The sequence below is a fragment of the Lepisosteus oculatus genome, chromosome 2 (genome assembly GCF_040954835.1).
Source record: "Lepisosteus oculatus isolate fLepOcu1 chromosome 2, fLepOcu1.hap2, whole genome shotgun sequence".
NCBI lineage: Eukaryota > Metazoa > Chordata > Actinopteri > Semionotiformes > Lepisosteidae > Lepisosteus > Lepisosteus oculatus.
This window is the reverse complement of record NC_090697.1, coordinates 2,946,254-2,961,925: the sequence shown is the minus strand read 5'-3', so window position 1 is coordinate 2,961,925 and position 15,672 is coordinate 2,946,254. Positions and strand designations below refer to the sequence as shown.

The following is a 15,672-nucleotide window of genomic DNA, read 5'->3' as shown; positions in this document are numbered from 1 at the left end:
AAAGAGGGAGAACAAATCTCTCTGTCACACTTACTGTACATATTCATGTTGTACACTATCTAGTGCACCCCATAGTTTAAAACGCGATGTACACTCTTAAGCAGTAACACCGTTTTTAGAAACTTCATCTGTTAATAATTAATTGATGTGACACCTTAATTTAAGAACATAAACCCTTAGACAATCGCTGTCAGGGCTTGTAGGCAACAACAAACATTTTAAGCATGCGTTTGGTGGGTCCGTTCTTGGAATCATCTTCAACAAGTTGATTTATATTTATGTGAATGGAAAATAAAAACGCCAAAGTCATGCTCGCCTAGTTTGCATTATATCCCCTGAGGAACCTAAATATGCATTTAACACTGTAATGTGCTTTCTCATCGCTAGTGAAGCATTTGTGCGTCACCTTCAGGTCCAGCGAAGCGTCACGTGGGATCACGGAGCCTCATCCACCTCGTCTCTTCGCGGATCCGCACCGTTGTGCTGCAAGGAGCGCCTTTACGATACTTGTCTACAGGCGAAAAGCGTATCTAAGAGAGCAGTCAAATTGAGTTTAAAAAAACGTAGTCTCGTAAAAGCCCGTCTTCATTTAGTGCCTCTCCATTCAGGACACGAAAAGTGGTTTTCGATATTTTCTTTTTAGCCACAATGAAGCTTTTTGTCTTTGTGATTTTCTTTTTTGGTGGGAGGTGTTTTCTTTTACTAAAAAATAGAAGACTATGCTACCAAGAACGTGCATGATAAAGACAGGTAAATAAAAGACCTTTCTTCCTGTTCAAAATGTATGTTTTGTTTTCTTTTGCGTAACTGGCTTTTATAGACTTCGAATAAGATCCGATTATATCCTCAGCTATACACTCGAAATATCTTAACGTTGATCGATTCTTATGTATTGCAAGTTTGAAACGAGTTTTTCTGGAAAAATGTTACTTGGCGAACTTTTCTGCACTTTTTTCTTTACTCCTGAAGACGATTGATTGACGACAGCGATTAAATGGATAACGTCTGTAACAACTGTAACAATAAACCATCGACATTTCCTGTGAGTTAATGGCTGGTTGTTTATTTTTCCATACCCCGGCGGCTCTTGAACGGAGTATCGTTTTTATGAGTTTAGAAGCGTCCACATGAAATGGAGAAACAGATCGGGAAGAACCCACTGCCCTGGAAGTTGGTGCTTATTCACACTCAGATCCTGTCTTAGCTGCGACAAAGCACGGAGTCCTGAAGGATTTACATGGAGAATAGAAACTGGGTTAGGGATCCGGATAAATTAACGTTTTGCTGCGTAATGACCAAATAATGTGGCACGCCAAAGAGTTGTTTCTTTCTACAGGTGAGTTATTACTAACCTTAAACACAACGACAGATCAAAAGATCAATAGACATATACTGTATAGTACGCAAACCTAAAGATCTGAATTAAGAGGACTTCCTTAGTTTAAACAAAAGAAGACGCTGCCATCTCGTTGCTCGTCTTTGATCGTTTAGAACCGGAATCTGAAGCTCCGATTCCTTTATGAAATCCATAAATGGTTGAAGATCATATCCTTTTCGATTATTTGATACTGACTCAACAGAGTGAGTGCTTTGTATAAACGATTGTGGAAAATCCGATTGATGTCTTCTGTCAAGGACGGTTTGCGTGGTGTTGCACAATTTCTGTTTCTCCCCTCACATTTTTAAATATGTTTCTTACACTTCTTGGAAGTTTAAATAAATCATTGTTGCCGAATAACGTGGCTGTTTAAAATGTTGTGATGTCCGTTACATTCCCGGTGCTCGTTTGTGCCACTTCTTGGTCGTTACTGTATGCGTCCCCTAAAATCACAAATTCGAACTTCAGATTCCTGAAAAATGTTAGCCCCTAGATCGTTAATCATATTGTTTTCTTGCTACCTCTATGCACTATATTAAATTGTAATAAACTCACGAAATCAGTAACTGTTGTGCTAAAACAACTCTTAAAAAAGGAACGAAATTTCCAGAGGGTTTTTAAACTGTTGATGAGCAAGAGTTTCCACTCATGTCTCAGTAATCGATGAAGTGCAGTGCTCAGTTGGTATTTTGGCTACTCTTTTCAAAATTTGCCATTTTCTGCTTAGCAATCATGGGGCTCCAGAAGGATGCTGAGCTCCTATTTAAATTAAATAACCTACTGGATGTTGCAGTGCAATTACATTCAAGCATTCAATAAGCATTTTCACTAAGTACTTTCCACATCAGACAACAAAAACGTTTTTGTGGTGATTCAGAGTTCAACAGTGATTATGTTGTGTGTCAAATACTGGGAAAGCTGGAATCTAAGCAACAACAACAACAACAACAACAACAACCTCCTTTGTCAGTTGCTATAAGGAGTCATTTAATCAATTTAGGTTTGACCTAAAAGAATGCAATTATTTCAATTTCCATGTTAAAACATTTTCTGATTTGGTGATCTTAGCATTTCATTTTTGGGGCAGTTTCCTCAGCATCCCATCAATTTGTTTAACTTCAGTGTGCAGTAAAATTCATGCAAAAGATGGCAAGAAAGATTTTTATGAAATAACCCTTTTGTGGCTCTACTTGGTGATAAAAGATTTGAAAAGAATGTCTGCCTGTCTTAACTGAGTCAGTGTTAAAACAACTAAGCCATTCTTAAAATCACAGAGGATTTATCATTTCTAGTTCAATGGGAAAAAAAAACGTTGCAGTAACCTTTCTACCCTGTTGTCAGCAGATGTGTTTTAGTCTCTTCTTCAAGGAAGAAATGAATGTAATCTAACCAGAGAGGCATCTGCTGTATGGTCTTTTTTGTTAGGCACCTACGTTGCATTATCATGGAGGCACCTCCAGTTAATCCTGTCCTTGAACTGTGTCTTCTGTGTTTCTGTGGAAACTAATTGTAGTACATATTATAATATTTTTTGTCTGTTTAGAACAAAGAGGCTGATTTCTGATTTTAAGATACCTCAGGCATGCTGTAAGTGTAAAGATTCACAAAATGTCCATCAGAGGCAGTTGAAGAGAATCATTCTCCCCATTTAAAAAGGGTTCGGCAGTTTGATCTTTTCTGCATTCTAATGGGTAAATCATAATAAAACCACTAATGCTACAGTATGTCGTTTTGTACGTGTTTAATGAAACACAGCCCCAACTCAACTTGTGTTCTTTCATTGAATACAGATGATATGTAAAGATATGTAGAAAAACATCTTAATTTTGTGAGCTTCCTCCCTTAGATATTTAGAATGTAATTATCATTATTTGTATATTCAGTGAAAGGCATGATTCTTAACTTGCTTCTTCATTTTATCTTTAAGCAGGCTGTATAGATGCGTAATATAATACATTTCTCATGTAACCTACATTAGGCATATTTGTCCTAATTTTAAACAATTGAGAAAACAGTAGTAGTATTGACCTGTCTATCCTGTTTAGTCCTTGTAGAATATTTCTCTAACTTGTAATTTAAGCCGCCTTGCTTACTTACACAGTGAAATCAAGTGATTTAGTTTTATAAGAGGAAATGCCATAAAGATCTTTTAAAATGTTTAAATGTTCACATTGTTTTCTCCTATTGCCTTTTTGTTGAAATACTAGAATCTTTAATATTATGTCCTTTTGAGCAAATTAAGGAAGAAACAGAAAGTTCCTTATAAACTTTGTGTAATATCAAGAGCTACTGTACAGTATGTAGCAAACAGTGGCTTTGTTTATATATGTTAAAATACTGTAATTAAACACACAGGTTCACTCTTGTGTCTCAGTTGGATTAATACTTCCTTCAAGTCTGGTCTCTAGGATGTTTCTACGTCTCGCAGCAACATGAAGCTGTCGTGGTGTGAAACAGAAAGGAACTGGGATTCCAGATAGTGTGAAGATACATAGACTGTCAGAAGTAAGTGCACTGTCAGAAAAGATTAAAATAGATTTTAGTAGTCTAAAAGTCATCCTCATGATAAATAACATGTCCCCGGACATGGCTGTAATATCCATCTATCCATCCACTTAGTGTTTGATTTATCTGGTAAGGATCATGGCCATAGCAGTAATATAAGACACGTATTAATAAATACCAGTATTCTAGTGTACCAGTAAACAATATTGGATTAATGTGAAACTAATCAATCATACAGACTTCCCCTCAGTTTTATTTTAACATGTATCAAATGTTGTTTACTGTTCAAGGCACGGTTTTTAGAGATGGAAAGTAGAATATCCAATAAATGTAGCACAGCTAAATGTATTTTTTAAATGACCGTTATAAAAGGAGAAAGTGGAAAAAATGACAAAGATAATGCAAAGAGTAAGTTTGATATTGTGTGCTTCAAGGTCTCAAGTATATTTCATTAAAAGCAGTGCATGTGGCTTTAGGTATGCTGCACGGACATGCTCCAGATTTTTTGCTTCTTGGTAAAGCTGGTATTTCATTAGGATTCAGAGATACTGTATTGTTTCTGTCCAGCATGGGTATTTAAAATAAAGAAGTATAGATTTAATTACCTTTACCGGTATTTTTTCCTTGCATTTCAAATGACGAAAACATTTACATTTGTAGTTCTGAAGAAATCATTTAAGAAACACTTTACATAATGTAACAGATTCAGAATATAAGTGTCTATGATGTATTTCCTATTGTGGATCCATCGAGTGTAGCCTACATTGTCCAAGAAGGAAGGAAATGTGGGCTTAAGTGATGCTGCTTGTAAGAGGATTTTTTATGTTATTCAAGCTCCCACTGTTAAATGAATTCTGACACCTTTAGAAATTAGATTGTTTGTTTCTGCAAAATGTTCAAAGACTTGTAAGTATATTGAGTGAGCATACACTATAATATCTTTTCTCTTAATGGGCTAAAAGTTTAGTGTATTCAGTGGATTTAGTGATTCCTTCTTTTAGCCTATAATACACTTAACCATCAACGTAAACATAAACATCAAAAGCACACACACAACTTTTCTGTAAACAAGTGAGAATTCCTCATGTCTGCTCTAGAAATATGTACTGTGGTTCCTTGAGATGATCCACTGCCTAACAGTTGTGATTGTTTTCAATAGCTCTTTATATTTTTTAATATTTCTTATGGAATATTAAGAGAGGAAACTTAAAAGGGAAGACATATTTAAACACACTTGAATATTTCTCAGAATATTATTTGACATAAGCCTTTTTTGTGATTTGACCTTTATGTAATCAATGTCAGTTGTTGGGCCTGTAATGCAGTGTGGGATGTAGGATTTGTGGTATAGTAAAATGGCAAATGGCTCTTACAAGTATATGTTCAAGGCAGGCGTCATTTTCTTTTGCTGATAAGATGGTTATTGTATTGATATGATGGGGTTATTGTATTGAACCAAGATGCTACGGAGGATGGAAGGTTGTGTTTAATTTACAATTTAAGTTATTACAGTGATTTTACATTTGATTTTGATCAAATGTGCTAGGAGGAAAATGTATAGCCCACAAGACTAAATCAAACCAGCTGATGTGTTAATGATATTTTGCTGTCATCTTGTTATATACAAAAAAAATAAATCCAAAGTTTTAACTAAATAAAAGAGAGAAGTGGAAATAAAACCATTCATTTAAGTTGGCATGAGCAAAATTTCAGTTGTGGACATTTCTTAAAAAAACATGTTTTGCCACAGATAAAACATCATTTCCTTAAGGTGAAAATTACAACACTTGCAAAGTTTCCCAGAACAAGTAATTGAACAAAACATCTTTTTTCTCTTTGCTTTCTAATGGGGATTTATAAATCCTGTATCTTCATCATTTTTTTGTCTAATAGTTTATATATTTCTACGTATATATATAAATAATAGTAGCTATAACATATTTAATAACATTTCAACTACTTTATATCTTAATTGTAACCTGCAGCCATATCACTCTGCAACTCACAACTGGCAACCCACTGAAGCTAAGCAGGTATGAGCCTGGTCAGTACCTGGAGGTGAGACCTCCTGGGAAAGACTAAGGTTGCTGCTGGAAGCCAGCAGGGGGCGCTCACCCTGTGGTCTATGTGGGTCCTAATGCCCTAGTATAGTGATGGGGACACTGTACTGTAAACAGGCGCCGTCCTTTCGGATGAGATGTAAATTGGCTACATTACTCTGCCCTCCTCCCCACTAATAGCTGATGTGTTCTGAGCATTCTGGTGCACTATGGCTGCTGTCACATCATCCAGGTGGGGCTGCACATGGATGGTGGTGGAGGGGAGTCCCCATTACCTGTAAAGCGCTTTGAGTGTCCAGAAAAGCGCTATATAAGTGTAAGCAATTATTATTATTATTAATGTAATTGATTAAAGATTAATGTTGACTTCAGGCAAATGAAGCTCAGTCATACTGTACACTGAGTCTAAATTCTTAATGTCTGAAATGTGTAGAAAATGATTGTGGCACATTATTGTCCTTTTATAAAAGTGTTGGATTGTTTTTGCTTGTAAGAAAGTTTACACAAACCTCCAGTCTTAAGTCTAAGAGGGTAGCTCTTAGACTTCTTGAAAGCCCATTATTCAGGTGTTACTGATTGATGGTTGCAAACTACCGTATGCTCAAACTGATTAAGGACTGGGGGTAATGGCTTTCTCCATGTTTAGGGAAGAAAGAAAAAATCTGCTCTTATTAAAAAGAATCGCGTCTTGAACACAATAACATTCAAGTCTCATTGTTCAGAGAGGACAAGGAATGATAACTCGTTCAAAGGTAGATCTCCATCACCACCTACAGGATGGAGACACACTTGTACAGTACTACAGTATGCTGGTTACAAAGCATAATATAATGGAGTCATTTTTGGCCAGAATCTTGGCCATTTTAAAGGCAGTGCACGTCCACAGATTCCCTATATACTACTCTGCAGAAGTTCATATAAGATATTTTTTTTCTGTTCATCTGCAAGCATCTTTGAATTTATTGCTGTCAGTGTGGTGACAGTAATCGTTTTGTTAAATTTACAACCATTTTGCTCAAAGCAATCGAGATATAATTTGACGTAGTCGTATTATTCCTTGGTTACTTTCACTGTGAAAGAGCTGTTTTTCGCACAGAATGGAGGTATGTTTTAGGAAAATTAAAGGTGGCACGTCAGTCCACAGTAGGTTTTCCGGACATATAATTTCAGTATTCTATGGATTGGAGGAAGTTGGAATTCACCTGATTTGCATTAGAATGTGTTAGCCTAACAGCTGTTAAAAGCTAATTCTTTTTATAGATTGAGTGACCCCCTGAAGTTTGTTCAGCTAGATTAAAAAAGAGGACCATTCCCACAATAAAAACAGCCTGTCAAGGAGCCAGATGCACATTACTCTGTCCATTGTGTTTTATTGCAGGGCAGAGGACAGCAGCATGATAGCGACTGGGGGTGTAATAACAGGGCTGGCAGCCTTAAAGAGGCAGGACTCGGCCAGATCCCAGCACCACCTGCCCTTGCCAACTCCACCCCCGCCACAGGAGAAGAAAAGGGTCAAACGGAAACCCCGAGCCGATGTGGTAGTTGTCAGGGGCAAGATCCGGCTGTACTCCCCCTCTGGATTTTTTCTTATCCTTGGGATATTCATCTCAATGGTGGGAATAGCAATGGCAGTGCTAGGTTACTGGCCGCACAAGGATCAGGTTTTGACACCAGACTCAAAACTGTCCACCAACGATACCCAAGTAATACGAGACCATGGGGGAATAGTTGCCCAGTTCTTTGAACAACACTTGCATTCTGAAAAAATGAAAATGCTGGGACCCTTCACCATGGGGATCGGTATCTTTATATTCATTTGTGCTAACGCCATACTTCATGAAAACAGAGACAAGGAAACCAAAGTGATTCACATGAGAGACATCTACTCTACTGTAATTGACATACACAGCCTAAGGATCAAAGAGCAAAAGTACATGAATGGAGCTTACACTGGCCCAGCAGGAGAACCTGAGGCTAAAATGTATGACAACCAATGCGCTTCAAAGCTGGCTGCTAATACTCTGTTGACTTTCTCAGGAATTGGGAGCGATGTCCGGGTGTCGAGGAGAGCAAGCTCCATCGAAGAGGACGATCGCTGTTTGAATGAAGCTAAGGGGCGCTCAAGCCTCCTGCTTCCGATGCGCAGAGACAGATCCAGTTCAATTTTTGGCGTGCACACAGAAAGCAGCCGGTTGAAAGATGACAAAAATACTGTCTCTAAAAAATGTGAAACAAAGTCTATCGTGTCATCTTCCATTAGTGCATTCACACTTCCCGTGATTAAGCTAAATAACTGTGTGATCGATGAACCTGATATAGATAACATCACCGAGGACTCCGAATTCAGCAGAGGTAGATCAAGACAGCCTTCCATGGAATCCTTAACGGTTCCTTCTACAGATATTACTGAAACTTACAAGCCTCCTAATGCTGTGCTCCCTAGAAGCAATTCAGACACTGAGTCACCATCTGTCTCATCAAAATCCTCTCTCTCTCCTGGATCAGCTAACGAACGATTTTTATCTCCTGGTGCGGCCCGAAAGGATTTTGGCTCCAACAATTCACTCCACATGCTCTCTGCACATTCCAAGTCTTTGGATTTAGAAAGAGGGCCATCCACATTAACTGTCCAGTCTGAGCAAAGGAAACACCCCAGCTGGCCAAGGCTAGATCGCAACAACAGCAAGGGATACATGAAATTAGAAAACAAAGAGGATCCCATGGACAGATTGGTAGTTCCCCAGGTTGCAGGCAAAAGAGATTATACAAAAAAAGAAAAACTCCTGATGATCTCACGATCTCACAATAACCTCAGTTTTGAACATGATGAATTTATGAGTAACACTTTAAAAAGAGGTACATCTGAAACAAGGTTCTGAATGGATGTCTATCCCAGAAAAAGGACAACACCTTATAAAAGTGTTTATATACTGTACTAAGAAAAAAATGTGCATATCTGTCATTGCCCGTATTTAATATTATTTGTTTTTTTAACTTGACTGATGTCCTGAATAACATTAGTTTTATCCAGGGTATTGTTTATTTCATTACACGATTTTCACTCAAATCTCTTTAATACAAAACATAATTTCCTTCAGTTGTATGCTGTTTTTTTATTGGTGATCATATGTATATTTACAGGCAGCACAGTAGCACAATGGATAGCCCTAGGTTCAGTTACAGTCCTGGGGTGCTATCTGCATGGAGATCTCCATGTTTGTGTTGGTTTCTCCGGGTGCTCTGGTTTCCTCCCACAGTCTAAAAACACACTGGTAGGTTACATGGCTTCTGGGAGAATTGGCCCTGGTGTGAGTGTTTCCATGTGTCTGTGTCTGTGTGTGCCCTGTGATGGACTGGACCCTGCCTTGTGCCCGTTGCTTGCCAGGACAAGATCCAGCTCCCCCAGGAACCTGAACTGGAAGGAGAAGTAAGAAAATGGACAGACGGATGGATTACTGTGATATGTGAAGACATTTTTAAAAAGGCAAATGTTTGCTATAATTTAAAGAGATGCAACATAAAACCTACCTCATTAGCTGTATATTGCCTTGTCCCACTACCCATCTGTAACTGTTCAGCTCTTATCCAGTCTGGCCAAATCTTTAAACCTCACCTCACCTGAGGGAATCCTAGCTCTACCGTTGAAACTCTTTCGTTGTACCAGTCACACAATGGAATCCCTCAAGACAAGGCTAGATGGATCTAGGCAAACTCAACGCATGGTAAGAGATCATTTCAAAGGCTATAGCATGTAAAGTACCATGGATGAATGTGTACAAAAATTCCAAAGAGTATATGAAAGATTCCTTTTTGGATGGTTTACGTTTTAAATTCAGGTTCCTACAATCATGGAATTATATAGTGTACAGTATGTTACTATATAGAAGTCATTTATTTCTTTCATCATTTTGTTTTGATCCCTTTTAAAAAATTGATTAGTACTTAACTTGCTGTTGCTGTGTAAGTCTTAATAAATAATGGGTACTGACATTTATGACAACTCATTCACTTTATACAGTATGTGTGGAACTTTGAATAAATATGCCTGTCAATTTGCCTGTCAAGCATATTACTGTATAACCAAGTCAAACCCCCATAAACAAGGTGAGGTTTTCAGGATGTCGCTCAAGTGAATACCATCATAACAGAGGATTCCATGTTTTTATGTCACCTTTCCTCGTCTTTTTTATTGAGCTTTTTAGCAGTTCCATGTGAAAGCAGTGCTCAGGTATTGATATTTTTACTTGTAGAGCCTATGTTAAGATTAACTTTGTAAGCTACAGGCAATTTGTTGTTTATAAAATAAAATATTTTGTTTTAATGTGGTAAGCTCAAGTAAACATGATCACATTATTTACAAAATAAAATGGGTTTTGTGTTCTGTTTTATTTGTTTTGTTTGGTCAAATGTATTGTTACACACTGAAGTGAGACGTAATTCCTGTTTAAAATCAGTCTGTATATTGTATCAGAGTTGGCTACATATTTTGTTATGGAGCTTTTAATATTTATATTAATTGTTCTTAATGCATATTGATATTTTTGAAAAACAGGAAAGCAGAATGTCTTATTTAGCTGTTCCACCAATAAAATTTCATAAACGTGTGCTTTTAGTAACCTTTTGTTATTAAATGCAGAGATACTTGTGATTTTTCTTCTTGTATAACAAAAACAACAGTTCAAGATCAAGTAATAATTGCAAATACTTTGCCATTTAGTCAAACATCATTCGTTTTTGTATTTTTATGTTCTAGTTCACTGTAATTTTTTGTAATCCAATTAGTATTCAGCATGAGATTAAATTCGGGGCTAGTTTTTGCCTCAGTATTTGGCAATGAAAATGTACTGTACTTCTTCGGACACCTCAGTGATTATATTATCATAATGGTTATTCTGTAGATTCATACCATGTTCTATGGCTTTTTAGGAGTCAGACAAAAACTAGAAATTTATTTCCATAGAAACCTTTCTCTATTCAATCAGGCTAATTTCCTGGTTCTTACTAATTTTACCAAAGAAAGTTAATGAAACAGTAAATTAAACCATCCATAGGAACCTAAAAGAATGAGTCTCCAGGGTGTTTGTTTTAAGTGATGTTGATTGAAGACCAACACTGGGCACTTATTATAAATGTAATTCATCAAAGGGCTGCAGCTGTAAAACTCACTGTGCGCTGAGCAAGTATTGAATGAAACAAGCACTTAAAATAAGATTTACAAAATTGCAAATAATGTTAAAATGGATCTTTTGCATGATATTCTTTCCTCATTGTTCTTTGCTACTGAAGGATCTATAGAAATCAGTAGAAGGTTGCCCCTCCCCCCGCCAAGATCTCCACCTACCGTGTAAGTCTGTCTGAGAACATTCTTCATTTCTAAGGGAAGACAAGAAGCCTCTTTCCACCTTTCTTGGTAAAGACTTCCACTCAGCTGACCCGCAGCTTTCAAGTATTGTCCTAAACAGCAAGTGTCCCTGCTTCCTTTTACTCTTCCAATCGTCTCGTACTCTTCTTGCTTTATAGCTAGGGTACAGAGTCAACATAAAAAGAAAAACAGCAATGATGCAGCTAAATGAAATGGTTTTGTCGATACTGCAGTAAGTCAATTACAGGTCCATGGGGAATAACAAAACCCAGGAATCATATGCACTTTTAAAACTTTTATTGAATACTTAGTATACTGAGATTTGGCTTAACCTGCTTGACTGAGGGCCTGTCCCTGAGCCATGTAATTAGGAGGCAAGAACTTGTGTGCAGAGGGAGGATTTAACTGAGGTGTAGCTGAAATGGTGGGCGGACCAGTCCCCTAGCCATAGGTGGCCTTAAGAGAAGATAAGGGCAACCGAAAGTATCAAATGGCACCACCAATAAAACCAATAAAAAGATAAGAGGTACAGTACTTGAAGGCCCTAGGAGTGTAACGTAAGGAGATCAATGACCTGAATTGTTGGGAGTCTTTCAAACAGGCAGAAAGCTGGTTTCAGAATGTTAAAATTGATTCTGATATATCCCTCCAATAACCAATGACCAAACTGCTGAATTAGAGGGTGGGGGATAACCTGATGGTTTGCTGAGGGAGCTGCACCTGAAATGAGTGGCTGGAGTCCTGTTCTGTGGGCAGTCCCAAGTTTTGTAAGAAAGTTTGAATGTGAAGGCAGAGACAGCTACGAGACATAACAGGGCCCCTCTCACATAAAGAGTGGATTGGTGGGGGACACTCTTTGAGACATGCGGATCTAATAATGAGGTTGGCAAGGACTGATGTAGACTGTATTGTTGTGTTTTGAAAACGTTGTGTGCTTGAGATGAATGAACAGATTTGCTCGGCTTCTCTTGAGGCAAAATGTTAGTGTATCGATAGGATAGTAACTTCAGGTAAGCGTGTGAAAAACTGAATCTAAAAATGCAGAAAAGGTTAACATTTGGAGCATTTTAGATATCGAAAGAAGGCAAACGGGAAGAGGATTCTACCATTGTCATTTATCGACCAATGGGGAATGGTCACCTCAACTTGGAGTTTTTCACATACACAAGTAATAGGTTTTTCAAATATGTCTTTCTAAGTCTCCTTTCTCAGCTCCAATCATCAAAGATGTCTCCCTCTTTGCAGCTCTTCCTGTCCGTGTACCTCCTAACGCCTTGATGTTCACTACGCCAGCTTTCCCCCAGCACTTAGACAGCAAATCCTAAAAAAAATGAGGATGATAATCTTTCTCATCTCATTCATTTTACCAGCTCCTTCCAAGATAGAAGTGTTGACTGTGATTGACTGTCTCTCCCTCATGCTGAGTTCTAATGAACTTTTATTTTCTTCCATTATGTCTAGCCTTCAGCAGTTGTAGAGGTACTCTACCATGAGATAAAGTAAAAAAAAATGATTTATTATATATAGATTTTGGAAGATCGTGTCAGGAATGATTACGATTTAAAATAGCTTCCCAAATTTGAGTTAAGAAATCCATGATTTATACAGTACAGTGAACGTAAAGTGTGTACGGTAAAAACAGAGTCATACAGTCTAGTGAACAAATTGTGACAGTATTAAGTAACTGAAAGGCACTGTTTTCTGGCACATGGGGTTTTGAACTATAGGAAAGTATGGGTATCACTGATGAATACCATTAAAAGACATTTCGTGAATATTTCATTTTGATGGTTGTACCTGCTACCAATGTCCTGCTGTGTGACAGCATGTATCCTCTCTGCTTTGTCAGGCTGTGTGGTCTTTCTTCCTGTTCATCTAACGTGTGTGCCTAACTAGTCTGTCTACTCACGTCCTCACCATGTAAACGGTGAGAGAAACTCCACGATTGTGGTTTAAGGCTACAGGAGATGCTACACTGCTGCTGTTGAGTGCAGATCAACACAAGGCATTTATTTTATTCCCGGAGTTAGCTTCTTTGCACTAGAAACTCACTACCCCTTCTCTATATAAATACATTTAACAAAGATATATATAGATTTTATGTTACTCATGCTTCAGTACAAGTTCTATGGCATTTTTCAAAAATATTTTTTTTATTTTAAATTTAAAACATGAATTGATCCATCTAACCTTTGATTTGTAGGATCTTGAAATACGCAACACATACAGTATCTTGCCTTTATTGAATACTTCAGGTCGCGTCAGGATGCGAGGTAGAATTCATAGCCATCTATAATTTAATTATTGTACTTTTAAGCTAATTTAATCAAGTGATTAGATACATATATTGGCACTTTTACCATTAGAAAACTATTCAGTAATCAGTGGTTTGGTACACATTATTAACAATTTACTGAAGTAAAATATGCTTTGTAAAGACGTGACAAAACCTGTATAATCCCACATGTTAATATGATAAGCACATCTATGCATATATGTAAGTAGAATATGCATGACATAATATTGATGCCATTTAACAAACTTTTTTTTAATTAAGTTATTATAATTAACTTCATAATAGTTATGTTTTTAGTATGTTTAATACTTAAATGTGGGATATTCTGATATTTTGAACACTAATTCTTTGTTCTATTATTTAATTATTTAATGACAGTAGTAAAATAATGTACTTTAATTATATTAAAAATGTTGATCTAAATGTACACAACTGAAGGCTCAAGTGCAGTTAAATGTGTATAGAATGGTTTAGGGATGCGAGCACTATAAGTCATAGTGGCACTTATTGAAATACTGCCAAATTGATGAAGGTCAGTGAACATGTCTTTCCAGGGCTAGACATCTATAGTTTAAAAAACTTGAAAAACTTCAGTTGCACTGGATCGACAGCCACAGACAGCACAGAACAACACTGAGCACCATGCCTATCCAGAATAAGGCATACCCTTTTTTTCTATTTCGTTTTCATTATTGCTATAAATTATGGCCGAGATTGGAATTTTCCCCAGAATTATCAATGGAAATAGCCAAATCTCTAGAGATAGGTGTTGTAAACCAAGGTTAATGTTTTAAATGGCAAAATATTTTCCCAGATGATCAGTCATGGTGTTGATAATCCGGTTATCAAAGCAATTACAATGACACTGAAGGGTGCAACCAAGTGATCTACCACTCCAGAAGGCATGAATCCAACACCCTGAGAGCGTTCTGTGGAAGTTTCTAATTCAACACACTATGCTCTGCAGAGTGCAGTAATTCAACACGCCCATTATGTTCTCCAGAGTGCCATGGTCTGTATTTATGTGTTATAAGTGTAGCAGCACAGCGGTTTATTTTTGAACTGTCAGTACAACAGTTGTCAAGCTTTTTATTTTTTTAAATCATCAAAATTATTGTGACACAAGTCACATTATTTAGACTATGTGTTATTGCAGAAGGCAGTGTATGAAATGAGAATGTGCTGAGATCTTTTTGCTTAAATCTGATTATCACAGGTTGATCACTGCAAAGGACAGATGCTTCATATTAAAGGACGAACAGCTTTTAACAGACAGAACATGGACATTGACTTAAACTGATTAAAACACCTCAGTATATGACCATGAAATTGTACTTCTTTGGTGCTGAACTTGGAAATTATAGTGATTATTTTATTATAATGGTTATTCAGTTTCATTACTAGAATGATTATACAATTTTAGAATGACATAATACGGCCTTTTTAGAAAGCATGACAGCCTTTCTTAATGCACCTCATTTTTTGCCTCAGGTCACACCACTTGATTAAAGATCACAAGACATAAATGGACAGACATTTAACTTTGAATCTAAAGTAGTTATTGTCATTGATTGGGGACCATGCTCAAATTCATGATGCTCAAGACTTTATGACAGGTTGATGTTGTGCCAAACAAAGGTCATCAGCCGGGAGTTTGTGTGTTGAAACTCATCTTTGTTTCATATGTAAATGGAAGTCTTGCTCTTGTACACAATACTCAAAAGACAACACTTACAGTGCTCTTTTATACAGTGAAACAAACGATACAAGATACATTAACACATGAATCTCTGCTTGCATTGTGGCTACATATGGTCATTCTAGAAAGCTGATCAGTATCTATATTTTCTTTACTGCTGGCTTGCGTGACAAGCAGCACCTTCTGCTTGTAATTGAATAGTCCATTTGTTCCAGGAGAGGTCACTCGGTCATTTCCCTGAGAACTATGCCAGCTATGCGTAAGGATACAGTGTGGCTATATTATCTCTTGAGACCAGACATTCTGAGATGGAATTAGTAAAATATAAGTAAAGAAATACATAGCCAAAAAGATAAGATATACAGTATTACA

The 15,672-nt window shown here is 37.1% G+C and overlaps 1 protein-coding gene across 3 annotated transcripts; it reads left to right on the top strand.

Annotated features, from left to right (window-relative positions):
- Positions 1-405: 405 nt before the first annotated feature.
- Positions 406-10,331, top strand: tmem200a (transmembrane protein 200A). 3 transcript variants are annotated; one of them, XM_015358388.2, is made up of 3 exons: positions 406-1,336; positions 3,734-3,883; positions 7,322-10,331. In XM_015358388.2, exon 3 carries the CDS (start codon positions 7,338-7,340, stop codon positions 8,820-8,822), a length of 1,485 nt encoding a protein of 494 aa, XP_015213874.1. In that variant the 5' UTR covers positions 406-1,336; positions 3,734-3,883; positions 7,322-7,337; the 3' UTR covers positions 8,823-10,331. The 3 variants fall into 3 exon arrangements, with proteins under 3 accessions (XP_015213874.1, XP_015213885.1, XP_006626496.1); XM_015358399.2 differs by lacking the exon at positions 3,734-3,883 and having other exon boundaries at positions 406-750; XM_006626433.3 differs by lacking the exon at positions 3,734-3,883.
- Positions 10,332-15,672: the final 5,341 nt, after the last annotated feature.